The sequence below is a fragment of the Procambarus clarkii genome, chromosome 8, assembly GCF_040958095.1.
Source record: "Procambarus clarkii isolate CNS0578487 chromosome 8, FALCON_Pclarkii_2.0, whole genome shotgun sequence".
NCBI lineage: Eukaryota > Metazoa > Arthropoda > Malacostraca > Decapoda > Cambaridae > Procambarus > Procambarus clarkii.
The window spans coordinates 5,117,044-5,144,523 of record NC_091157.1 but is presented as its reverse complement, the minus strand read 5'-3'; the positions used below and the strand labels follow the sequence as shown (position 1 = coordinate 5,144,523).

The following is a 27,480-nucleotide window of genomic DNA, read 5'->3' as shown; positions in this document are numbered from 1 at the left end:
GATTTTCGCCGCTAGCGGCCAAAAATCGGGCGATTTTTGCCGCTAACGGCCGAAAACCGCGCTATTTTCGACGATAGCGGCCAGAAACCATCGATGTTTGCAGCTGGTGGGAAAAAATAGCGCGATTTTCGCCGCTACGGGCCAAAAACCGCGCGATTTTCGCCGCTAGCGGCCAAAAACCATGCGATTTTCGCAGCTGGCGGGCAAAAATCGCGCGATTTTCGCCGCTACCGGCCCAAAATAGCGCGATTTTCGCCACTAGCGGCCAAAAACCGTGCGATTTTCGCCGCTAGCGGCCAAAAACCGTGCGATTTTTGCAGCTAGCGGGCAAAAATCGCGCGATTTTCGCAGGTAAAGGCCAAAAATAGCGCAATTTTCGCCGCTAGCGGCCAAAAACCTTGCGATTTTCGCCGCTAGCGGCCAAAAATCGGGCGATTTTTGCCGCTAACGGCTGAAAACCGCGCTATTTTCGACGCTAGCGGCCAGAAACCATGCGATTTTTGCAGCTGGCGGGCAAAAATCGCGCGAATTTCGCCGCTACCTGCCAAAAATCGACCGATTTTCGCCGCTAGCGGCCAAAAAAGAGGCTATTTTCGCCACTAGCAGCCAAAACTGGGGCGATTTTCGCCGCTAGCGGCCAAAAATCGTGCAAATTTCGCCGCTAGCAGCCAAAAATCGTGCAAATTTCGCCGCTAGCGGCCAAAAATCGTGCAAATTTCGCCGCTAGCGGCCAAAAATTGTGCGAATTTCGCCGCTAGCGGCCAAAAATTACGCGATTTTCGCCGCTAGCGGCCAGAAACTATGCGATTTTTGCAGCTGGCGGGCAAAAATACTGCGATTTTCGCCGCTACCGTCCAAAAACCGCGCGATTTTTGCCGCTAGCGGCCAAAAACCATGCGATTTTCGCAGCTGGCGGGCAAAAATCGCGATTTTCGCCGCTACCGGCCAAAAATAGCGCGATTTTCGCCGCTAGCGGCCAAAAACCGTGCGATTTTCGCCGCTTGCGGCCAAAAATCGGGCGATTTTTGCCGCTAACGGCTGAAAACCGCCCTATTTTCGACGCTAGCGGCCAGAAACCATGCGATTTTTGCAGCTGGTGGGCAAAAATCGCGCGAATTTTGCCGCTACCTGCCAAAAATCGACCGATTTTCGCCGCTAGCGGCCAAAAATCGTGCAAATTTCGCCGCTAGCGGCCAAAAATTGTGCGAATTTCGCCGCTAGTGGCCAAATATTACGCGATTTTCGCCGCTAGCGGCCAGAAACTATGCGATTTTTGCAACTGGCGGGCAAAAATACTGCGATTTTCGCCGCTACCGGCCAAAAACCGCGCGATTTTTGCCGCTAGCGGCCAAAAACCATGCGATTTTCGCAGCTGGCGGGCAAAAATCGCCATTTTCGCCGCTACCGGCCAAAAATAGCGTGATTTTCGCCGCTAGCGGCCAAAAACCGTGCGATTTTCCCCGCTTGCGGCCAAAAATCGGGCGATTTTTTCCGCTAACGACTGAAAACCGCTCTATTTTCGACGCTTGCGGCCAGAAACCATGCGATTTTTGCAGCTGGTGGGCAAAAATAGCGCGATTTTCGCCGCTACCGGCCAAAAACCGCGCGATTTTTGCCGCTAGCGGCCAAAAACCATGCGATTTTCGCAGCTGGCGGGCAAAAATCGCGCGATTTTCGCCGCTACCGGCCCAAAATACCGCGATTTTCGCCGCTAGCGGCCAAAAACCGTGCGATTTTCGCAGCTGGCGGGCAAAAATCGCGCGAATTTCACCGCTACCTGCCAAAAAACGACCGATTTTCGCCGCTAGCGGCAAAAAAAGAGGCTATTTTTGCCACTAGCGGCCAAAAATTACGCGATTTTCGCCGCTAGCGGCCAGAAACTATGCGATTTTTGCAGCTGGCGGGCAAAAATAGCGCGATTTTTGCCGCTAACGGCCGAAAACCGCGCTATTTTCGACGCTAGCGGCCAGAAACCATGCGATTTTCGCAGCTGGCGGGCAAAAATAGCGCGATTTTCGCCGTTACCGGCCAAAAACCGCGCGATTTTCGCCGCTAGCGGCCAAAAACCATGCGATTTTCGCAGCTGGCGGGCAAAAATCGCGATTTTCGCCGCTACCGGCCCAAAATAGCGCGACTTTCGCCGCTAGCGGCCAAAAACCGTGCGATTTTCGCCGCTAGCGGCCAAAAATCGGGCGATTTTTGCCGCTAACGGCCGAAAACCGCGCTATTTTCGACGATAGCGGCCAGAAACCATCGATGTTTGCAGCTGGTGGGAAAAAATAGCGCGATTTTCGCCGCTACGGGCCAAAAACCGCGCGATTTTCGCCGCTAGCGGCCAAAAACCATGCGATTTTCGCAGCTGGCGGGCAAAAATCGCGCGATTTTCGCCGCTACCGGCCCAAAATAGCGCGATTTTCGCCACTAGCGGCCAAAAACCGTGCGATTTTCGCCGCTAGCGGCCAAAAACCGTGCGATTTTTGCAGCTAGCGGGCAAAAATCGCGCGATTTTCGCAGGTAAAGGCCAAAAATAGCGCAATTTTCGCCGCTAGCGGCCAAAAACCTTGCGATTTTCGCCGCTAGCGGCCAAAAATCGGGCGATTTTTGCCGCTAACGGCTGAAAACCGCGCTATTTTCGACGCTAGCGGCCAGAAACCATGCGATTTTTGCAGCTGGCGGGCAAAAATCGCGCGAATTTCGCCGCTACCTGCCAAAAATCGACCGATTTTCGCCGCTAGCGGCCAAAAAAGAGGCTATTTTCGCCACTAGCAGCCAAAACTGGGGCGATTTTCGCCGCTAGCGGCCAAAAATCGTGCAAATTTCGCCGCTAGCAGCCAAAAATCGTGCAAATTTCGCCGCTAGCGGCCAAAAATCGTGCAAATTTCGCCGCTAGCGGCCAAAAATTGTGCGAATTTCGCCGCTAGCGGCCAAAAATTACGCGATTTTCGCCGCTAGCGGCCAGAAACTATGCGATTTTTGCAGCTGGCGGGCAAAAATACTGCGATTTTCGCCGCTACCGTCCAAAAACCGCGCGATTTTTGCCGCTAGCGGCCAAAAACCATGCGATTTTCGCAGCTGGCGGGCAAAAATCGCGATTTTCGCCGCTACCGGCCAAAAATAGCGCGATTTTCGCCGCTAGCGGCCAAAAACCGTGCGATTTTCGCCGCTTGCGGCCAAAAATCGGGCGATTTTTGCCGCTAACGGCTGAAAACCGCCCTATTTTCGACGCTAGCGGCCAGAAACCATGCGATTTTTGCAGCTGGTGGGCAAAAATCGCGCGAATTTTGCCGCTACCTGCCAAAAATCGACCGATTTTCGCCGCTAGCGGCCAAAAAAGGGGCTATTTTCGCCGCTAGCGGCCAAAACCATGCGATTTTCGCAGCTGGCGGGCAAAAATCGCGATTTTCGCCGCTACCGGGCAAAAATAGCGCGATTTTCGCCGCTAGCGGCCAAAAACCGTGCGATTTTCGCCGCTAGCGGTCAAAAATCGGGCGATTTTTGCCGCTAACTGCCGAAAACCATGCGATTTTTGCAGCTGGTGGGCAAAAATCGCGCGAATTTCGCCGCTACCTGCCAAAAATCGACCGATTTTCGCCGCTAGCGGCCAGAAAAGGGGCTATTTTCGCCGCTAGCGGCCAAAAATGGGGCAATTTTCGACGCTAGCGGCCAAAAATCGTGCAGATTTCGCCGCTAGCGGCCAAAATTCGTGCGAATTTCGCCGCTAGCGGCCAAAAATTACGCGATTTTCGCCGCTAGCGGCCAGAAACTATGCGATTTTTGCAGCTGGCGGGCAAAAATAGCGCAATTTTCGCCGCTACCGGCCAAAAACCGCGCTATTTTCGACGCTAGCGGCCAGAAACCATGCGATTTTTGCAGCTGGCGGGCAAAAATCGCGCGAATTTCGCCGCTACCTGCCAAAAGTCGACCGATTTTCGCCGCTAGCGGCCAAAGAAGAGGCTATTTTCGCCGCAAGCGGCTAAAAATGGGGCGATTTTTGCCGCTAGCGGCCAAAAATCGCGCGATTCTCGCGGCTAGTGGCCAGAAACTATGCAATTTTTGCAGCTGGCGGGCAAAAATAGCGCTATTTTCGCCGATACCGGCCAAAAACCGCGCGATTTTCGCCGCTAGCGACCAAAAACCATGCGATTTTCGCAGCTGGCGGGCAAAAATCGCGATTTTCGCCGCTACCGGCCAAAAATAGCGTGATTTTCGCCGCTAGCGGCCAAAAATCGGGCGATTTTTGCCGCTAACGGCTGAAAACCGCTCTATTTTCGACGCTAGCGGCCAGAAATCATGCGATTTTTGCAGCTGGCGGGCAAAAATCGCGCGAATTTCGCCGCTACCTGCCAAAAATCGACCGATTTTCGCCGCTAGCGGCCAAAAAAGAGGCTATTTTCGCCGCTAGCGGCCAGAAACTATGCGATTTTTGCAGCTGGCGGGCAAAAATAGCGCGATTTTCGCCGCTACCGGCCAAAAACCGCGCGATTTTTGCCTCTAGCGGCCAAAAACCATGCGATTTTCGCAGCTGGCGGGCAAAAATCGCGATTTTCGCCGCTACCGGCCAAAAATAGCGCGATTTTCGCCGCTAGCGGCCAAAAACCGTGCGATTTTCGCCGCTTGCGGCCAAAAATCGGGCGATTTTTGCCGCTAACGGCTGAAAACCGCCCTATTTTCGACGCTAGCGGCCAGAAACCATGCGATTTTTGCAGCTGGTGGGCAAAAATCGCGCGAATTTTGCCGCTACCTGCCAAAAATCGACCGATTTTCGCCGCTAGCGGCCAAAAAAGGGGCTATTTTCGCCGCTAGCGGCCAAAACCATGCGATTTTCGCAGCTGGCGGGCAAAAATCGCGATTTTCGCCGCTACCGGGCAAAAATAGCGCGATTTTCGCCGCTAGCGGCCAAAAACCGTGCGATTTTCGCCGCTAGCGGTCAAAAATCGGGCGATTTTTGCCGCTAACTGCCGAAAACCATGCGATTTTCGCAGCTGTCGGCCAGAAACCATGCGATTTTTGCAGCTGGTGGGCAAAAATCGCGCGAATTTCGCCGCTACCTGCCAAAAATCGACCGATTTTCGCCGCTAGCGGCCAGAAAAGGGGCTATTTTCGCCGCTAGCGGCCAAAAATGGGGCAATTTTCGACGCTAGCGGCCAAAAATCGTGCAGATTTCGCCGCTAGCGGCCAAAATTCGTGCGAATTTCGCCGCTAGCGGCCAAAAATTACGCGATTTTCGCCGCTAGCGGCCAGAAACTATGCGATTTTTGCAGCTGGCGGGCAAAAATAGCGCAATTTTCGCCGCTACCGGCCAAAAACCGCGCTATTTTCGACGCTAGCGGCCAGAAACCATGCGATTTTTGCAGCTGGCGGGCAAAAATCGCGCGAATTTCGCCGCTACCTGCCAAAAGTCGACCGATTTTCGCCGCTAGCGGCCAAAGAAGAGGCTATTTTCGCCGCAAGCGGCTAAAAATGGGGCGATTTTTGCCGCTAGCGGCCAAAAATCGCGCGATTCTCGCGGCTAGTGGCCAGAAACTATGCAATTTTTGCAGCTGGCGGGCAAAAATAGCGCTATTTTCGCCGATACCGGCCAAAAACCGCGCGATTTTCGCCGCTAGCGGCCAAAAACCATGCGATTTTCGCAGCTGGCGGGCAAAAATCGCGATTTTCGCCGCTACCGGCCAAAAATAGCGTGATTTTCGCCGCTAGCGGCCAAAAATCGGGCGATTTTTGCCGCTAACGGCTGAAAACCGCGCTATTTTCGACGCTAGCGGCCAGAAATCATGCGATTTTTGCAGCTGGCGGGCAAAAATCGCGCGAATTTCGCCGCTACCTGCCAAAAATCGACCGATTTTCGCCGCTAGCGGCCAAAAAAGAGGCTATTTTCGCCGCTAGCGGCCAGAAACTATGCGATTTTTGCAGCTGGCGGGCAAAAATAGCGCGATTTTCGCCGCTACCGGCCAAAAACCGCGCGATTTTTGCCTCTAGCGGCCAAAAACCATGCGATTTTCGCAGCTGGCGGGCAAAAATCGCGATTTTCGCCGCTACCGGCCAAAAATAGCGCGATTTTCGCCGCTAGCGGCCAAAAACCGTGCGATTTTCGCCGCTTGCGGCCAAAAATCGGGCGATTTTTGCCGCTAACGGCTGAAAACCGCCCTATTTTCGACGCTAGCGGCCAGAAACCATGCGATTTTTGCAGCTGGTGGGCAAAAATCGCGCGAATTTTGCCGCTACCTGCCAAAAATCGACCGATTTTCGCCGCTAGCGGCCAAAAAAGGGGCTATTTTCGCCGCTAGCGGCCAAAACCATGCGATTTTCGCAGCTGGCGGGCAAAAATCGCGATTTTCGCCGCTACCGGGCAAAAATAGCGCGATTTTCGCCGCTAGCGGCCAAAAACCGTGCGATTTTCGCCGCTAGCGGTCAAAAATCGGGCGATTTTTGCCGCTAACTGCCGAAAACCATGCGATTTTCGCAGCTGTCGGCCAGAAACCATGCGATTTTTGCAGCTGGTGGGCAAAAATCGCGCGAATTTCGCCGCTACCTGCCAAAAATCGACCGATTTTCGCCGCTAGCGGCCAGAAAAGGGGCTATTTTCGCCGCTAGCGGCCAAAAATGGGGCAATTTTCGACGCTAGCGGCCAAAAATCGTGCAAATTTCGCCGCTAGCGGCCAAAATTCGTGCGAATTTCGCCGCTAGCGGCCAAAAATTACGCGATTTTCGCCGCTAGCGGCCAGAAACTATGCGATTTTTGCAGCTGGCGGGCAAAAATAGCGCAATTTTCGCCGCTACCGGCCAAAAACCGCGCTATTTTCGACGCTAGCGGCCAGAAACCATGCGATTTTTGCAGCTGGCGGGCAAAAATCGCGCGAATTTCGCCGCTACCTGCCAAAAGTCGACCGATTTTCGCCGCTAGCGGCCAAAGAAGAGGCTATTTTCGCCGCAAGCGGCTAAAAATGGGGCGATTTTTGCCGCTAGCGGCCAAAAATCGCGCGATTCTCGCGGCTAGTGGCCAGAAACTATGCAATTTTTGCAGCTGGCGGGCAAAAATAGCGCTATTTTCGCCGATACCGGCCAAAAACCGCGCGATTTTCGCCGCTAGCGGCCAAAAACCATGCGATTTTCGCAGCTGGCGGGCAAAAATCGCGATTTTCGCCGCTACCGGCCAAAAATAGCGTGATTTTCGCCGCTAGCGGCCAAAAACCATGCGATTTTCGCAGCTGGGGGGCAAAAAAGAGGCTATTTTCGCCGCTAGCAGCCAAAAATGGGGCGATTTTCGCCGCTAGCAGCCAAAAATGGGGCGATTTTCGCCGCTAGCGGGCAAAAATCGTGCAAATTTCGCCGCTAGCGGCCAAAAATCGTGCGAGTTTCGCCGGTAGCGGCCAAAAATTACGCGATTTTCGCCGCTAGCGGCCAGAAACTATGCGATTTTTGCAGCTGGCGGGCAAAAATAGCGCGATTTTCGCCGCTACCGGCCAAAAACTGCGCGATTTTCGCCGCTAGCGGCCAAAAACCATGCGATTTTCGCAGCTGGGGGGCAAAAATCGCGATTTTCGCCGCTACCGGGCAAAAATAGCGCGATTTTCGCCGCTAGAGGCCAAAAACCGTTCGATTTTCGCCGCTAGCGGCCAAAAATTGGGCAATTTTTGCCGCTAACGGCTGAAAACCGCGCTATTTTCGCCGCTACCTGCCAAAAATCGACCGATTTTCGCCGCTAGCGGCCAAAAAAGGGGCTATTTTCGCCGCTAGCGGCCAAAAATGGGGCGATTTTCGCCGCTAGCGGCCAAAAATCGTGCAAATTTCGCCGCTAGCGGCCAAAAATCGTGCGAATTTCGCCGCTAGCGGCCAAAAATTACGCGATTTTCGCCGCTAGCGGCCAAAAACTATGCGATTTTTGCAGCTGGCGGGCAAAAATACTGCGATTTTCGCCGCTACCGGCCAAAAACCGCGCGATTTTTGCCGCTAGTGGCCAAAAACCATGCGATTTTCGGAGCTGGCGGGCAAAAATCGCGATTTTCGCCGCTACCGGCCAAAAATAGCGCGATTTTCGCCGCTAGCGGCCAAAAACCGTGCGATTTTCGCCGCTTGCGGCCAAAAATCGGGCGATTTTTGCCGCTAACGGCTGAAAACCGCCCTATTTTCGACGCTAGCGGCCAGAAACCATGCGATTTTTGCAGCTGGTGGGCAAAAATCGCGCGAATTTTGCCGCTACCTGCCAAAAATCGACAGATTTTCGCCGCTAGCGGCCAAAAAAGGGGCTATTTTCGCCGCTAGCGGCCAAAAATGGGGCGATTTTTGCCGCTAGCGGCCAAAAATCGTGCAAATTTCGCCGCTAGCGGCCAAAAATCGTGCGAATTTCGCCGCTAGGGGCCAAAAATTACGCGATTTTCGCCGCTAACGGCCAGAAACTATGCGATTTTTGCAGCTGGCGGGAAAAAATACTGCGATTTTCGCCGCTACCGGCCAAAAACCGCGCGATTTTTGCCGCTAGCGGCCAAAACCATGCGATTTTCGCAGCTGGCGGGCAAAAATCGCGATTTTCGCCGCTACCGGCCAAAAATAGCGCGATTTTCGCCGCTAGCGGCCAAAAACCGTGCGATTTTCGCCGCTAGCCGCCAAAAATCGGGCGATTTTTGCCGCTATCGGCCGAAAATCGCGCTATTTTCGACGCTAGCGGCCACAAACCATCGATTTTTGCAGCTGGCGGGCAAAAATCGCGCTATTTTCGTCGCTAGCGGCCAAAAACTAGCTGACCACCACACAGAACTAGCTGCACTACAACTAGCTACCAATACAGGAGGAATAATATTTAGTGATTCAAAAGCCGTTCTTCAAGCAATTGAAAACTTATCTTGCAAGATGGACAGCACGAACCTCATAATATAAATTATACATCGCCTGATCTCTATACTAAAGAGTTTAGAATCTCTTTTATATAATCCCCCCTACACCCCCTTTCCTGGCACAAGGTACCTCTGGAGCTTTGCAATTACTTTATTACCTCTCGTGTACTTTATGATATCCTCGTAGGGGCCTCGTAGCCTGGTGGATAGCGCGCAGGACTCGTAATTCTGTGGCGCGGGTTCGATTCCCGCACGAGGCAGAAACAAATGGGCAAAGTTTCTTTCACCCTGAATGCCCCTGTTACCTAGCAGTAAATAGGTACCTGGGATTTAGTCAGCTATCACGGGCTGCTTCCTGGGGGTGGAGGCCTGCTCGAGGACCGGGCCGCGGGGACACTAAAGCCCCGAAATCATCTCAAGATAACCTCAAGATAATTTCAAGATAACCATCCTCATAATGCACCCAAAGTGTCCTAGTGCAGATTGCTAATAGAAGGATGGAACAAGAAGACCCGGGCACCGCTGGGTACTCCCATATAGTGTATTATAATACAATGGGGTTCAACAACAGCCTACTGTATTCGGGCAAGGGGGAAAATACAGCCAAAATGTTGTTATCGGAATACAGGATTAAGAGCGACTGAATTCTGGAATTATATTTCCCAGGACGGGCAGGAAATGTTCCAGTTATACCTGGAAATACAATCAGCCAAGTTTGTAATGGTCATTAAACCAATTATTACCTTTGCTATACCTGCCTCTCTCTTACTACACACCTGCCTCTCCCTCCTACACCTGCCTCTCACTCGCTACACACCTGCCTCTCCCTCCTACACCTGCCTCTCCCTCCTACACCTGCCTCTCCCTCCTACACCTGCCTCTCCCTCCTACACCTGCCTCTCACTCGCTACACACCTGCCACTCCCTCCTACACCTGCCTCTCACTCGCTACACACCTGCCTCTCCCTCCTACACCTGCCTCTCCCTCCTACACCTGCCTCTCACTCGCTACACACCTGCCTCTCCCTCCTACACCTGCCTCTCACTCGCTACACACCTGCCTCTCCCTCCTACACCTGCCTCTCCCTCCTACACCTGCCTCTCACTCGCTACACCTGCCTCTCCCTCACTACACACCTGCCTCTCCCTCCTACACCTGTCTCTCATTCCTACACCTGCCTCTCCCTCACTACACCTGCCTCTCCCTCCTACACCTGCCTCTCTCACTACACCTGCCTCTCCCTCCTACATACCTGCCTCTCCTCCTACACCTGCCTCTCCCTCCTACACCTGATTCTCCCTCACTACACACCTGCCTCTCCCTCCTACATCTGCCTCTCACTCTTACACCTGCCTCTCCCTCCTACACCTGCCTCTCCCTCCTACACCTGCCTCTCCCTCCTACACCTGCCTCTCCCTCCTACACCTGCCTCTCCCTCACTACTCACACACCTCTCTATCCACCTCAACACACGACTGTAGGCCGAATACTGAGACTAAGAAATACAAATTCACTCAAAAAACAAAGCAAAAACAGCCTTAGGCAGATTGAAAAGATTCCATACACTTAATACAATCATACAGCTGCATTAATACAAGGCTCTAATCCTGCCATATCTTAAATATCCTCTAGTATCACTATACATCATAAAGAGAACTAGTACGGACAGTCCGCCTGCTATCATAACATGGTGTCAGCAAGGCGGACAGCCCGCCTGCTATCATAACATCCTGTCAGCAAGGCGGACAGCCCGCCTGCTATCATAATATCGTGTCAGCAAGGCGGACAGCCCGCCTGCTATCATAACATCGTGTCAGCAAGGCGGACAGCCCGCCTGCTATCATAATATCGTGTCAGCAAGGCGGACAGCCCGCCTGCTATCATAATATCGTGTCAGCAAGGCGGGCAGCCCGCCTGCTATCATAACATCGTGTCAGCAAGGCTGGCAGCCCGCCTGCTATCATAACATCGTGTCAGCAAGGCGGACAGCCCGCCTGCTATCATAACATGGTGTCAGCAAGGCGGACAGCCCGCCTGCTATCATAACATCGTGTCAGCAAGGCGGACAGCCCGCCTGCTATCATAACATCCTGTCGGCAAGGCGGACAGCCCGCCTGCTATCATAATATCGTGTCAGCAAGGCGGACAGCCCGCCTGCTATCATAACATCGTGTCAGCAAGGCGGACAGCCCGCCTGCTATCATAATATCGTGTCAGCAAGGCGGACAGCCCGCCTGCTATCATAACATCGTGTCAGCAAGGCGGGCAGCCCACCTGCTATCATAACATCGTGTCAGCAAGGCAGACAGCCCGCCTGCTATCATAACATCGTGTCAGCAAGGCGGACAGCCCGCCTGCTATCATAACATCGTGTCAGCAAGGCGGACAGCCCGCCTGCTATCATAACATCGTGTCAGCAAGGCTGGCAGCCCGCCTGCTATCATAACATCGTGTCAGCAAGGCGGACAGCCCGCCTGCTATCATAACATCGTGTCAGCAAGGCTGGCAGCCCGCCTGCTATCATAACATCGTATCAGTAAGACGGGCAGCCCGCCTGCTATCATAACATCGTGTCAGCAAGGCTGGCAGCCCGCCTGCTATCATAACATCGTGTCAGCAAGACGGGCAGCCCGCCTGCTATCATAACATGGTGTCAGCAAGGCGGACAGCCCGCCTGCTATCATATCTCTCACTGTATTTCCCATTAATAAACGTAATGCTTCACCTGTACCTCCCTCTTCTTTACGTAAAATACAAATAGGGGAGATGAAGAGAGGCAAGAAAGAAGAGAGAGAGAGAGAGAGAGAGAGAGAGAGAGAGAGAGAGAGAGAGAGAGAGAGAGAGAGAGAGAGAGAGAGAGAGAGAGAGAGAGAGAGAGAGAGAGAATAGACTGGATGAGATTAGCATTGAGTCACACCTATATCTAGTCATATGCTCCTCCCCCACACCCTCCCCCCCCTTCTCTGTAGCCAGCTGGGTAGTGTATATAGTGCAGACCACCACCTGTTGCACCAGCTGGCAGACACACACACACACACACACACACACACACACACACACACACACACACACACACACACACACACACACACACACACACACACACACACTGCATATTTTTGGATTGTCAGAAAGCCTTTGATACAGTGCCACACAAGAGGCTAGTGAAAAAGCTGGAGATGCAGGCTGGAGTGAAAGGGAAGGTACTCCGTTGGATACAGGAGTACCTAAGCAACAGGAGACAACGAGTCAGTGTGAGGGGTGAGGTCTCAGATTGGAGAGACGTTACGAGTGGAGTCCCGCAGGGGTCAGTCCTTAGACCTATACTGTTTCTGATATATGTAAATGATCTCCCAGAGGGTATAGAATCGTTTCTCTCAATGTTTGCCGATGATGCAAAAATTATGAGGAGGATTGAAACTGAGGACGATAGTAGGAGGCTACAAGATGACCTAGACAGACTGAGTGAATGGTCCAACAAATGGCTGTTGAAGTTCAACCCGAGTAAATGCAAGGTAATGAAACTAGGCAGTGGAAATAGGAGGCCAGACACAGGATACAGAATAGGAGATGAAGTACTTAATGAAACGAACAGAGAGATAGATCTAGGAGTTGATATCACACCAAACCTGTCTCCTGAAGCCCACAGAAAAAGAATAACGTCTGCGGCATATGCGAGGCTGGCTAACATCAGAACAGCGTTCAGGAACCTGTGTAAGGAATCATTCAGAATCTTGTACACCACATATGTAAGACCAATTCTGGAGTATGCGGCCCCAGCATGGAGCCCGTACCTTGTCAAGCACAAGACGAAGCTGGAAAAAGTCCAAAGGTATGCCACTAGACTAGTCCCAGAACTAAGAGGCATGAGTTACGAGGAAAGGCTGCGGGAAATGCACCTTACGACACTGGAAGACAAAAGAGTAAGGGGAGACATGATCACAACCTACAAAATCCTCAGAGGAATCGACCGGGTAAACAAGGATGAACTATTCAACACTGGTGGGACGCGAACAAGGGGACACAGGTGGAAACTGAGTACCCACATGAGCCACAGAGAAGTTAGAAGGAACTTTTTCAGTGTCAGAGTAGTTAACGGATGGAATGCATTAGGCAGTGATGTGGTGGAGGCTGACTCCATACACAGTTTTAAATGTAGATATGATAGAGCCCAGAAGGCTCAGGAATCTGTACACCATTTGATTGACAGTTGAGAGGCGGGACCAAAGAGCCAGAGCTCAACCCCCGCAAGCACAAATAGGTGAGTACACACACACACACATTGCCACATTGATTGACAGTTGAGAGGCGGGGCCAAAGAGCCAAAGCTCAACCCCCGCAAACACAATTAGGTAGGTACACACACACACATCCAAGAGCCAATGCTCGATCCTGCAAGCACAAATACGTGAGTACACACAGATACAATCATATATATTATATCAACAAACTTCATAGAGGTCATATATCAAAATATGTACCAAGGGCAATATGTCAGATAATGATGATTACAAATGCAAAATACAGGACTCCTCCTGCTGTTCTAACAAGATTCTCATGTTGCATAACATTGCAATCACCGCCAGCTAAAGGCACTACGGGCTCGCCATAGCCCGTGCTACTTGGAACTTTTTATTCCAGGTAGCAAATCTTTAACAACAACAAACCGCCAGCTATGCCAGCTTTATCTATGCAACAAAAACAACATAAAACCCCATATTAAATGTAATAACACAATGGTTATAAAAGTTAAAATATTTAGTAAACCATGCATAAAAATACATTAAAAAAAGGAACATAACTGGCTGTCAGTATTGGTAAAAATATTAACAGATATTTGCATTAAAGAACTTTGAAAATATATGACTTATTTTCATTGCCTTGAGTTTAATTATTCAGCGTCTTTTATTGTGCATGGGAATACCAATAAAGCCATATGGCTTTATTTAAGCCATATGGCTTTATTTAAGGTATGACTTTATCTAATGTTTACTGACCCAAAATGTGGACAGGTAGGAGTCACTTGTCTAGGCCTATAGTAGCGTAGTAGGCTGCGTAGCTATAGCACCCTCCTGTACTAGGCTGCTATGAAGTACTGTCTCCATTTTCATAAGCCAAAATAGATAACAAAAACAAGAACAAAGGCCGCTTCAGTAGGCCTATTGGCTCGTGATGAACTGCTATTTATATCAACCCAAACTTATGTCTAATAGTTAGAACCAATCAGGTAATCTCTTCCACAAATCAACACTAGCTTCCAAACCAGTATTTACCCAGGTCTTTCCCGGATTTAAATTTATTCAATTTATATCCATTGTTTACATATTTACTACATCTTAATATACATGCGTCGTTATACCTGTGTAAGGTGACAGTCGTGTTTAACGAGCCTTTCGAAGGTCAACGACAAGGCCACTTAAAGCCAAACAGCTTCCGCTCACCACCTAGCTCTCCTCTACTGAACATTTCCAAGGAAAACAGTGAGAACACGTTAATCTCTAATGTGTCATACTGTAATAATTTATAATCATTTAAACCGATTAATAATTGATACTGCTCCCTTCTTGAGGTTATCTTGAGATGATTTCGGGGCTTTAGTGTCCCCGGGGCCCGGTCCTCGACCAGGCCTCCACCCCCAGGAGGCAGCCCGTGACAGCTGACTAACACCCAGGTACCTATTTTACTGCTCGGTAACAGGGTGCTTTCTGTACTGCTTTCATAGGGTGAAAGAAACTCTCCCCATTGTTTCTCGCCGGCGCCTGGGATCGAACCCAGGACCACAGGATCACAAGTCCAGCGTGCTGTTCGCTCGGCCGACCGGCTCCTCCCTACACACACACCCCTGCCACAGGTATTTATCAAAGGAACGTGTGTGACGGAACATGCCCAGAGAGAAACAACAGTTAAGTCGATCAGTGATATTTCTGGCGAGCTCAACAATGCGTGTCTTATAACGCTGACATAATCCCACTACATATATATATATATATATATATATATATATATATATATATATATATATATATATATATATATATATATATATATATGTCGTACCTAATAGCCAGAACGCACTTCTCAGCCTACTATTCAAGGCCCGATTTGCCTAATAAGCCAAGTTTTCATGAATTAATGTTTTTTCGTCTACCTAACCTACCTAACCTAACCTAACCTAGCTTTTTTTGGCTACCTAACCTAACCTTACTTATAAATATAGGTTAGGTTAGGTTAGGTAGGGTTGGTTAGGTTCGGTCATATATCTACGTTAATTTTAACTCCAATAAAAAAAATTGACCTCATGCATAGTGAAAAGGGTAGCTTTATCATTTCATAAGAAAAAAATTATAGTAAATATATTAATTCAGGAAAACTTGGCTTATTAGGCAAATCGGGCCTTGAATAGTAGGCTGAGAAGTGAGTTCTGGCTACTAGGTACGACATATATATATATATATATATATATATATATATATACTAAGACTGTAAATGCTTCAAATCATCGCCAACAGAACCTAAACACCTAAACTAACCTACACTTAACTATACAATGGAATTTAATTATGATAATATGAATTTTATATACGAGAACCAACCTATTTGTATTACACAGTAAGTTAAAACTGATGAATACGTCTCGGAGAAAGGCCGCTGCTTTAACGAGCCTGCGAGGCAACATATACCGCCACGGAGCTCTGAACGGGTGTTCAGAGGGGCCTGTGAACACACTAACAGCACACACTACTCACCCTAGAGTGGTTACCGTCCACGAAGAAGTGGGATTCGGCCATACCAACGCCCTCTGTGATTGGTGGAGTGTTGAAGGCATCCAGCACCCCGTTTTCTCCCTGAAAGGGAAAACGGAGATAAGTAAACAATGATTATATTTTACCTTCATAATTAAAAACACCCGCCAACCACTTGGGCTGGACGGTAGAGCGACGGTCTTGCTTCACGCAGGGTCGGCGTTCAAAATACATCAAATTAATGAGGCTTCAGATGAGCCGAGGTAGGATAACAGCATACTATATATATATATAAAGAAAAACAATTGAACGATAACTAAGCAGTGAACGCAACATTTCTCAAGGATCAACAATAAGACGCTATCATTGCCCAAGTCAAGACACCACCGACCCCGTTCGTTACCACACAAATCACGCAATTCAACCGTTCGTAAAAGTAAACAAGAGCTCACACACACACACACACACACACACACACACACACACACACACACACACACACACACACACACACACACACACACACACACACTTCGCGGAAGAGCCATTAATATTTCTGCTTGTGAAGCTGGTCTGGCGAGGAGAGAGCATCTACAAATTGTCTTTAATGCGTTTTTATGTTTGTGAAAGATGATGCGAGAGAGTGAAGTAGGTGATGGGTGTGTTATACAGGTGAAGTATATCGGCCTATGCTCTCGAAGGCTGAGCTCTTGGGCTCTGCCTCCAACTGGCTTTCACCACGTGCTCACCTAGTTTCTTCTACGGCGTGTGGGTATATTTTTAATATCGAACTCATTTTGCGTTTCAGGAACTCACCTGAGTCGCTCTTTCTGTTTTGCTCAGCATCTAGGCAGTGAACATGTCCCCCGCGGTCACTGCGTCCTTTAAAGCACATAGACTCGACTGTTAACAGGGAACAGGAAGCCTGTATGTATACATATACTTCAGATCCCTCCCCCAAAGTCGAGATCCTCCCCATAACTGCCTAGCTCTATGGTACCTATTTGCTGCTAGGTTAACAGGGATCACTTAGGTGAAAGGAAAACGTGTCAAACCATTCCTGTTCTAGCCAGGGAATCGAACCTGGGATTCGCGACTGAGTTGACAACGAACCCGGCTGAGGTATGGGATTATTTGATTAGTTTAACGTCTCGATAATGCTATCTACGTTACTGTGTGTGTCCGCCCCAGCCGTTGGGCATGCTGGGTGGGCATGCTGGGCCCAGCCGTTGGGCATGCTGGGTGGGCATGCTGGCCCCAGCCTTTGGGCATGCTGGCCCCAGCCGTTGGGCATGCTGGCCCCAGCCGTTGGGCATGCTGGCCCCAGCCGTTGGGCATGCTGGGTGGGCATGCTGGCCCCAGCCGTTGGGCATGCTGCTATGTTCAGACCTCCTCCGAGTTTCAGCACCTGCCCCATTCTCACACCATCTGCCGGGACAGTACCCTTTAGAAGGGAAAATCTACCGAAACCGTGATGAGGATTCGAACCTACGCGCTGACTATTCCCAGACGCACACTCCAGTCGACTACGCCACAACATGGTCAGAAGATATATCACGTTAATGTGATTTCTCTGTGTACCATTTAGTAAAGCCTTCTGAAATCCTGGCTACTCACCAGGGCGCTGATGAACTAAGCCCCGCTGGACCTCTCTTCACCAATACCTCCTGTGATATTTTCTCTCTCAAGTACTGACAAACAAATGCACATTCTCAAGTATAATAGCCATCTGATTCTTTTTATACCTATTTTATGGACGGTGGCAAAGGAATTATGAGTCTGGGAAGATTCAACTTTTGTCAGGTCTCTCTCGGATTGATTGATGGAGTTTAAGATGCCAGAAGCGGTGCATGGGCATGAATAGCCCGTAGGTGGTATAGATGTTTGGAGTGAATGTGTTCTTTGGTCGTGTATCATCTTGAAGTATTTCAGAGTCCTTCAGGACTCTCTCTCTCTCTCTCTCTCTCTCTCTCTCTCTCTCTCTCTCTCTCTCTCTCTCTCTCTCTCTCTGCTCTCTCTCTCTCTGCTCTCTCTCTCTCTCTCTCTCTCTCTCTCTCTCTCTCTCTCTCTCTGCTCTCTCTCTCTCTCTGCTCTCTCTCTCTCTCTCTCTCTCTCTCTCTCTCTCTCTCTCTCTCTCTCTCTCTCTCTCTCTCTGTTATTGTTTTAGATTCAGCTGCTGGGAACAAAATATACACAACTAAATGTAATAAATGCAATTCACAAATATCCACGTTTTTTATGTAGCGGAAAGTTGGGTTAGGAGGGTGGCTCAGGTTGTGCGTTTATGCTTAAGTTAGCACTTTGTATTCTGTACCTTGTGGCACGTCAAGGCTGGCACGATAGTGGATACTGTGCGCTAGAAGCTATTGTTTGTTTTCAAAACATGTTAATGAATGTTGATCAATTCTCTCAAGACATCGGATATCTTATTGGCTTCGTCAGTTGGAGATAAGAGAGAAGTCAAACGAACCCGGACCAGCACTATCTGCTAGTGGGAGTCTTCATTTTTTTTCGAGATATATACAAGAGTTGTTACATTCTTGTACAGCCACTAGTACGCGTAGCGTTTCGGGCAAGTCCTTAATCCTATGTTCCCTGGAATACGATCCCCTGCCGCGAAGAATCGTTGTTACAACCAAGTTCACATTTGACTGTTGCGTTAAACAGAGGCTACAGTTAAGGATTTGCGCTCAGTAAATCCTCCCCGGCCAGGATACGAACCCATGACAAAGCGCTCGCGGAACGCCAGGCGAGTGTCATGGCTTCATTACGTGAAGGTTTTAACTACGTTCTAGTTACTCTCTTGTTTCCCCAACGTAAATGTTGGTACTTGTAAGATGGCTTCTGCTGGCGGGAGTCTCTCTCCCAAGTTGGCTAGTTGATCAACTAGCCTCCATCAGCAGCTAACTACTGTTAACAACCCACCTGGGGCAGCCAACTACCTCCTTGAGCAATCTAAAATTGCTAAGCAGCTCATTTGAGCAGTCAACGACTGATAAATAGTCAGCATCAGCAGCTAACTACCTTCCTCCCTTGACCAGCAAATCGCAATCAACACACACTTAATCGGCCAACTACCGCTAATTACAGCGCCCGTAAGCAACTAACTACCGCTAACTAGAGCGCCCATAAGCAACCAACTAGGATATCGAAGTCCCCGTCTTTGAAAGACTGGCGGGACGGAGCGCCGCCTCAGTCCACCACTTCGATGTCAGCTCCGAGGACGCCCTGTTCTTGGCGGGAAAAACTGGATTTACAGGCAAGCGCGCCTCTCCGCCTGGGCGTGTGGGGGAATTACTTGCCAGGACTTCTCGCCCAAAGTTCGGTTAGTTAAATCTTCTGGAGAAAAAATAATGGAGTTTTCGAGTAGAGTCTGAAACTAGGAGCCAACAAAGTCCCAAAGAGGAAGACCCATCAACCGGCAACTTGTGTTGTGGTGGGTTGCAAGGCTCGAGCGAAATACTTCGCTGCAAGTTGTTGCAAAAAAAATGCGTTGTCGAGGAAACATTAGCGAGGCTGTGGAGGGAGGTTCGTAACACCGCTCTCTCCCTCCTCCCCCCCCCCCCGTCTGAGGCTCAAATACGGTGGAAGAAAAATATGAAGGAATAGTGGTTTGAGAAGCGCGTGGGGCAGCTCCAGCACAAGATCCATACACACTGGAAGAGGCTCCATGCACACTGGAAGAGGCTTCAGGTAAAGATGTGTGTGTGGTATTCCTTGAGGTCTCTTGAGGGTGAGTGAATTTATCTTTGGTACTTTCACTGCGATTCTGATCGCGCGCACACACACACACACACGCACACACACACACACACACACACACACACACACACACACACACACACACACACACACACACACACACACACAGCAACGTTGGGTTTGGTTAGTACTTGGATGGGTGACCGCCTGGGAACACCAAATGCTGTTGGCAATAATGTTTTAAGGGGCCTCGTAGCCTGGTGGATAGCGCGCAGGATTCGTAATTCTGTGGCGCGGGTTCGATTCCCGCACGAGGCAAAAACAAATGGGCAAAGTTTCTTTCACCCTGAATGCCCCTGTTACCTAGCAGTAAATAGGTACCTGGGAGTTAGTCAGCTGTCACGGGCTGCTTCCTTGGGTGTGTGTGTGTGTGTGTGTGTGTGTGTGTGTGTGGTGTGGAAAAAAAAAAAAAAAAAAAAAAAAAAAGTAGTTAGTAAACAGTTGATTGACAGTTGAGAGGCGGGCCGAAAGAGCAAAGCTCAACCCCCGTAAAAACACAATTAGTAAACACACACACACACGCGCACACACACACACACACACACACACACACACACACACACACACACACACACACACACACACACACACACACACACACTGATGTGGTGGAGGCAGACTCCATACACAGGTTCAAGTGTAGATATGACAGAGCCCAGTAGGCTCAGGAACCTGTACACCTGTTGATTGACAGTTGAGAGGCGGGACCAAAGGGCCGAAGCTCAACCCCAGCAAAGCATAACTAGGGAAGTACACACACACGTTGTTCTTGTTGTTATAGATTCAGCTACTGGGAACAAGTTGCAAGTAGCACGGGCTATGGTGAGCCCGTAGTGGACTTACCTGGCACAGGAGCGGGGCAAGTAGCACGGGCTATGGTGAGCCCGTAGTGGACTTACCTGGCACAGGAGCGGGGCTGAATGTACACATACACACACACATTTACCTCTTTTTATCTATCCAGTACACAAGAGACTCCTGCCAAACAACAGAGCGCCACAGCGCTACATATCTTGCTACACATTTACCAAAAACAACTCTCGCTCGCAGAATAAACTCAAATTGCAGACCAGGAAATTATGTTTTGAAAACTGAGATACCTTTTTCTGGTGGGCGCTGCCAGTGACCCACGCTACAGTTCCTGTACCCTCTCCTGCTGCCTAGCATGTCCTTAATGCAAGTCCATTCCATCCAGCGGTCGACCCCCAAAGACGTATTCAACACTTTTAAACATGCTGTTCATTGAAAACAGATTTTTTCTCAAATATACATTAATATTGTTATATATTAGCATATTGTGCATATATAGGCATTGGTTAGGTTAGGTGTTTAGGTTCTGTTGGTAATTATTTGTATTTGTAGTACGTGGGTGAAGCATTTACAGCGTTGTGGTTCGAACACAAGTCGTCAGTGAAGCACTTGTTCCGGAAGTGTTCGAACGTCATCAGTTGTGAGTCGTGTGTAAACCGTTTTTCATTTATAAACACCTGGGGGTTTGGCGGGTGCATGGAATCACTTTTGGGTCTTTGTTTGGAGGACGGGCTGCCTTAATCAGTGGTGAACCATACCTGAGCAATAGTGAACCCTACTTGCAGCCAGTCCTCACAAACAAGGCCAAAGTCCATTCCATCCACCCGCCAAACCCCCAGGTGTTTATAAATGGAAAACGGTTTACACACGACTCACAACTGAGGGAATACACTGAGTTTGGGACTGTGGACAGGATAATTGAACTCCGGCTTAGTAATTATATATCATCAACACAAGCTGAACTGCAGGCCATTCTGGCGTGTTTGGAGGAAGTACGTCATGACGACAAAGATATTTTTGTATTTGTCGATAGCCGAGGAGCACTGGAGTCCTTAAACAGTCGAAACCCAGTCTTCATGTCTATAGTTGAGGATTGTAAGAGAAGAATAACTGAGATACAGCTGAAAGGTCATAGTGTGAAATTCATGTGGATTCCATCTCATGTTGGAATAGTGCTCAACGAGGTGGCGGATGACTTGGCCAAACGTGCCACATCAAAATCACAAGTTGACATTGAATGTGAATTCACAATGAGATAAATAAGAAGCAAAATCAGAAATATTCAGGCACAGGCGGGAGTGGAGAGGAGAGAGATAATGTATGAGAGTAGTCAAACCATGCAACACTACATGTGTGTGAGTCAAAACACCCATTTCACTTATGGTAAAAGGAGAAATGCTTGGAGTGACTGTGTACATGCGGCTCAGGCTTGGGTACAAATATTACTGGGAATATGGGATAGGTGTTCATTATAATGACACGAGGTGTAAACTATGTGGTATGTTAAGGTCTCACACCCTTGCCCATTATGTTCTTGATTGTCCGTTGATTAATGTATATAGAAACACTGAGATAAGGACTGTTCCTGAACAAATAGCCTGGATGTGTCACAACAGAAAGGTTGATGATATTCTTGAGAGATATAAGAATTTTGCACCAAGACTATAATATTTTGTTGAATTATCTGCATGTCTCTTGCAAATTGTCTATACAGTATACCTAGGTCATAAAAGTATTTGTGTGTACGTCTGATAACATACTACTTGTGAAGGAGGAAATGTATATGTTTATCTCTCAGAATGTTTGGTAACATGTTTACTGTTTATGATGTGTGGCTATGTATGCATTAACACGTGGTACTGAACGGGGTGAGAATAGCTTGAGCTACCTCGTCCCTTTGTGTGTATTTTACCTCAATAAACTTATTTAAATTTCAATTTCACAACTGATGATGTCCGAACACTTCCGGAACAAGTGCTTCACTGACGACTTGTGTTCGAACCACAACGCTGTAAATGCTTCACCCACGTACTACAAATACAAATAATCGCCAACAGAACCCAAATCACCTAACCTAACCAATGCCTATATATGCACAATATGCTAATATATAACAATATTAATTTATATTTGAGAACATTCATATTCTAAATGAACAGCATGTTAAAATTGCTGAATGCATCTTTGGGGTCGACCGCTGGATGGAATGGACTTGAGTCGAGGACGGGTTGATCTTTCCTCAATCATGTCAGCTTTGTCTTACATTAATTAAACAGTTAATGAACACCGAAGCAGAACGAGGCTGTTTATAACAATAACAACGTTGTTATTGTTATTGTTTATAACAATAACAACCTTGAAGTTAACAAGCTCATCAAATTGTTTAGTAAATGTAAACAAAGTCGCCATTTTTTGTTGACTGATATACAGGTTTCGTAATTTTACACGTAAATGCTTGATGGATTCTGGTTGTGAAAGAGACGGACATAGCGAAGTATTTGATGGAATATGCAACTCTGAGACCTGTAGCTCACTCAGCGGGTGAGTGGATGAGTGACCTGAGTGGATGAGTTACATGAGTGACCTGAGTGGATAAGTGACCTGAGTGGCTGAGTGACCTGAGTGGATGTGTGTAGTTGAGTTAATGAACGGGTGAATGATGTGTGAGTTAGGTCAGTTGTGTGGATGAGTGAGTGGATGAATGGGGAGTGTATGGAGTACACATGTGAGTGGATGAGTCGAGGGGGGAGGGAGGGAATTAATCATGTGAAAGCGCAAAGCCATTACGACTATATAGCACAGAGAAAGAGGTCAGGATAAGGATTTGGGATGAAAGGTGGAGGGAAGGAATGGTGCCCAACCACTTGTGGACGGTCGGGGGGATTGAACACCGACCTGCATTTAGTGAACGAATGATGTGGGTTAGTGAATGAGTGAAAGAAAGTGCGTCTGGCGTACCTGCGCTCGCTGGTCGATGAGATCGCTGCGGCCCGTCTCTGCGAAGGACTTGATCCCTTCATCCGCGATCTCCCCAGCCCGGAAGAGTACGAAGCCTCGGTCATGGCTCAGCCCTGGTGGTTGGGGAGAGAGAGAGAGAGAGTGGTTAATATACCTCCTTCCTGTAGTTCGGTCAATTCGTACACCAGACCAGATGACAAAGCTCTCTTTGCTAAAATTACGTCTATTGTTAGGTAATAATGATCTGCTTTTTCTGAATTATGTCTACTATATAAACAAATCCACTAGGAGGATTCGAACCTACGTCCGAGAGCATCCCAGACGCTGCCTTAATCGACTGAGCTACGACATGGTCAAAAGAGTTGTAACCAGAAGTTGTACCTACCTTGCTTGGATCCTGCAGCCTCTCCGAGACATAAACCAGGGTTTTTACACAACTCTCCCGTCTACTACATATATATCTCTAACACACATACACCCACATATCCCCAGGAAGCAGCCCCTAGCAGCCGTCTAACTCCCAGGTACCTATTTATTGCTAGTGAACAGACACATCAGGATGAATGAAACTCTGTCCATTTGTTTCCTCCTCCCCCGGGAATCGAACCCGGGCCATTAGGACTATGATCCCCTAGCGCTGTCCATTCAGCCGCGAGGCCCGTGTACGGGCGCGCAGGGTGGAGGCTTGCGCGCAGCTGATCATAGTGTATGGGGACCAAGCCTGTCAGGGACCTGGGGCCAGATTCACGAAGCAGTTACGCAAGCACTTACGAACGTGTACATCTTTCCTCAATCTTCGACGGCCTTTGGTTACATTTATTGAACAGTTTACAAGCATGAAAACTTGCCAATCAACTGTTGTTATTGTTATAAACAGCCTCCTGGTGCTTCGGAGCTCATTAACTGTTTAATAATTGTAAACAAAGCCGTCAAAGATTGAGAAAAGATGTACAGGGGCCGGATTCACAAAGCAGTTACGCAAACACTACCGAACCTGTACATCTTTTCTCAATCTTTGGCGGCTTTGTTTACAATTATTAAACAGTTAATGAGCTCCGAAGCACCAGGAGGCTGTTTATAACAATAACAACAGTTGATTGGCAAGTTTTCATGCTTGTAAACTGTTTGATAAATGTAACCAAAGCCGTCAAAGATTGAGGAAAGATGTACACGCTCGTAAGTACTTGCGTAACTGCTTCGTGAATCTGGCCCTAGGTTCGTAAGTGCTTGCGTACGACAAGATATCACAGTCGACAAGTGGCAGGACCTTAAGATATCACAGGAGGACGTAATTTCACAGAGCGAACAAATTCACACAAATTCATAAATAGATTAGTAAGCTTATTAACAAGACCATTATTATACCATTTTATTAACAAAATAGTTGACAGGTATTTTACAGAAATTCTACATCCTTAAGAGAAGCCCAAGTCAGCCAAAAAGCCCAACCAGTTCATTAAGCTAACGAAGAGGGAACTGCCGCAAAAAACGTAGGTGGAGCATGGCAGGAGGATCACACTGTCGTATATCTTGAGGTTATCTTGAGATGATTTCGGGGCTTTTAGTGTCCCCGCGGCCCGGTCCTCGACCAGGCCTCCACCCCCAGGAAGCAGCCCGTGACAGCTGACTAACACCCAGGTACCTATTTTACTGCTAGGTAACAGGGGCATAGGGTGAAAGAAACTCTGCCCATTGTTTCTCGCCGGCGCCCGGGATCGAACCCGGGATCGAACCCGGGACCACAGGATCACAAGTCCAGTGTGCTGTCCGCTCGGCCGACCGACTCCCAAGCGATAACTGGAGCAGATGGAGAGCCGTGTGGTTCTCCATCCACCACAACCTGAATGAACAGATTGAACACACCTGGTATGTTCATTCTACACTGAACATAACCCTAACCAGAGGAGACATAAGATATATGTAACTCACAAGACTATGTGTCAGATGTGTGACGCCACAGCGTGACGCAGTATGACGCAAAGACGCAAGCCAGACTGACGCAAGCCTGACTGACGCAAGCAAGCAAGCAAGCAAGCAAGCAACTTAAGGCTGTGGGTTACCAGGTCAGCCTCCATCCTTTGGATATGATAATAAATAAGCTCGCAATATTTGCATATCGGAATTCCTGAGAGAGAGCGAAGCTTGAGAGAGCGCCGAGGCATTACACAACTGTGAGGACTCCCTGACCGCCCAGGTTCGAACCCTTGAGGGAGCATAGAGTTCGTAGTGGAATAAAAGCTAATATACACATTTGTCCCAAGTGACAGACACCTTCAGCCGCCCATAGCCTGAAAGTGGAGAGCTGAGGGAGAGTGAGGGGGAAGGAGCTGAGGGAGAGCGATGGAGAGAGGGAGAGAGGAAGAGGGAGAGTGAAGGAGAGAGGGGGAGCCATGGGGGATGGGAGGGGGGTAGATGAAATAGTGGAAAGCGGTTTATTGATCAAGGAATGATCTCCACCTGTTATCAAATATTTGCAACTAATCAAGATATCAAGATAACCCACAGATTACTGCTTCAAGTGTGCACCAAACTGGGCGATAGATTTAACAATTTTCAAAATTTAAAATTCAAAATTTTCAAAGATTCAAAATTTACACACCTTCATAACTAGAATACATATAGTCAGATCATCTCTCTTGTTTCCTGTATAGGGATCAAGATGTTTACTTCATCTAGATCCCTATACAAGCCGAACTGCCAGAGATACTTGTAGCCAAGTCTTATATGAGCTGTGACAACATCTGTTAGTCTACTGACTTTGTTACTTGCCCCATACACATGTTTTACTTCACACATTTCATTGTGATGAACAATGGACCTGCTAGTTCCAGTTTGAACCGTTCTACTTTCTTCAAATCCATCCAGGAGTTCTCGTCTAATGACACTTTTAAGGGACCTATTTGATAACTCAAGATTCCGTTCAATACTGTCTTTATTTACTGCAACCTTAGCAAGGGCGTCAACTTTGTCATGTTCCTGCATGCCAATGTGAGAAGGAATCCACATTTTTATATTTACCCTCTTGCTAAGTATTCTTATATATCTATGTCTGGCTTCTGAGAGAAGCACGTTATTACTCGACTGTAAACTATTTAATGCTAGTAATGAGGAAAGGGAGTCGGAAATAATTAAGCTGTCTACTGTCAATAATTTTGAATGCTACCAGTATTGCTACCAATTCAGCTTGCTTTGTGAATGCCCAGTAACTGTTATATTCTTTTCAATTGTGCTGCCATCGGGCTGATGAGCAATAACAGCACTTCCTGCCCTCCCTGTAAGCTGTATTGAGTGATCCGTCAGTGTATAAGGTCTGTGCAATGTTGTTTTCAGCTTGTATATTGTGAATGTGTTCTATGGTGCTTAATTTAGCAGCAAGCTGAGCATGAGGGTTGCTTGTGATTAGTTTCTTGGTGGGGTATGCAGGGGTCAGGATGTCAAAAGGTACTATCTGCCAGGGTGGAAGGAAGTGCTGTACTCTTTCATCTGTATATACATCGTGCAGTCCCATCATTTTAATATGAGTGGCTGTTCTTTGAATCCATTTAGACTCGCTGGTCCCATTTCGTATGTGTTCTAACAGTTCAACTGGTACAATGTTGTTTTTGTTATCACGCAGAAGCTTTAGTCCCATCATAAGATTAATTTCAAATATGCCATCTTGACTACTTGGTATATTTAATTGAAATATAATTAAATCTCTTGGAACTCTCAGGTAAGATCTAATTGCCGGGTAACAAGTGGAATGCACTGAAAGGAGAAGTTGAGGAAGACACCTTCCATCCACAACTTTAAGGCCAGATTCGACACGGAATTTGAACTCATAATAAACTTGACGGTACATAATAAACAAGAGATACAGCAAGGGTAGTAGGAGATACAGAGAAATACAGCTCACTCCTGGTAATTCACTGATGAGTAAGTTTTGATAGGTACTTACTCATCACACACACACACACACACACATCAACACTGGCGGGACGCGAACAAGGGGACACAGGTGGAAACTGAGTACCCACATGAGCCACAGGGACGTAAGAAAGAACTTTTTCAGTGTCAGAGTAGTTAACAGGTGGAATGCACTAGGCAGCGATGTGGTGGAGGCTGACTCCATACACAGTTTCAAATGTAGATATGATAGAGCCCAGTAGGCTCAGGAATCTGTACACCAGTTGATTGACAGTTGAGAGGCGGGACCAAAGGGCCAAAGCTCAACCCCCGCAAGTACAATTAGATGAGTACAAATAGGTGAGTACACACACACACACACACACACACACACACACACACACACACGTCATTTTGTCAATATAGATAATAATAATAATAATAATAATAATAATAATAATAATAATAATAATAATAATAATAACATTTAGTA

At 48.1% G+C, this 27,480-nt stretch overlaps 1 protein-coding gene across 2 annotated transcripts in view; it reads right to left on the bottom strand.

The window, feature by feature from the left end:
* Positions 1 to 27,480, bottom strand: part of LOC123759793 (spondin-2) — a 285,996-nt gene that overhangs the window by 36,745 nt on the left and 221,771 nt on the right. For both annotated transcript variants that reach the window (XM_069316450.1, XM_069316458.1), the window contains exons 2-3: positions 23,103 to 23,215; positions 15,576 to 15,674 (exon numbers count right to left, since the gene is read on the bottom strand). In XM_069316450.1, the coding sequence (XP_069172551.1) occupies positions 15,576 to 15,674; positions 23,103 to 23,215 (212 nt within the window). The remainder of the gene's footprint in view (positions 1 to 15,575; positions 15,675 to 23,102; positions 23,216 to 27,480) is intronic.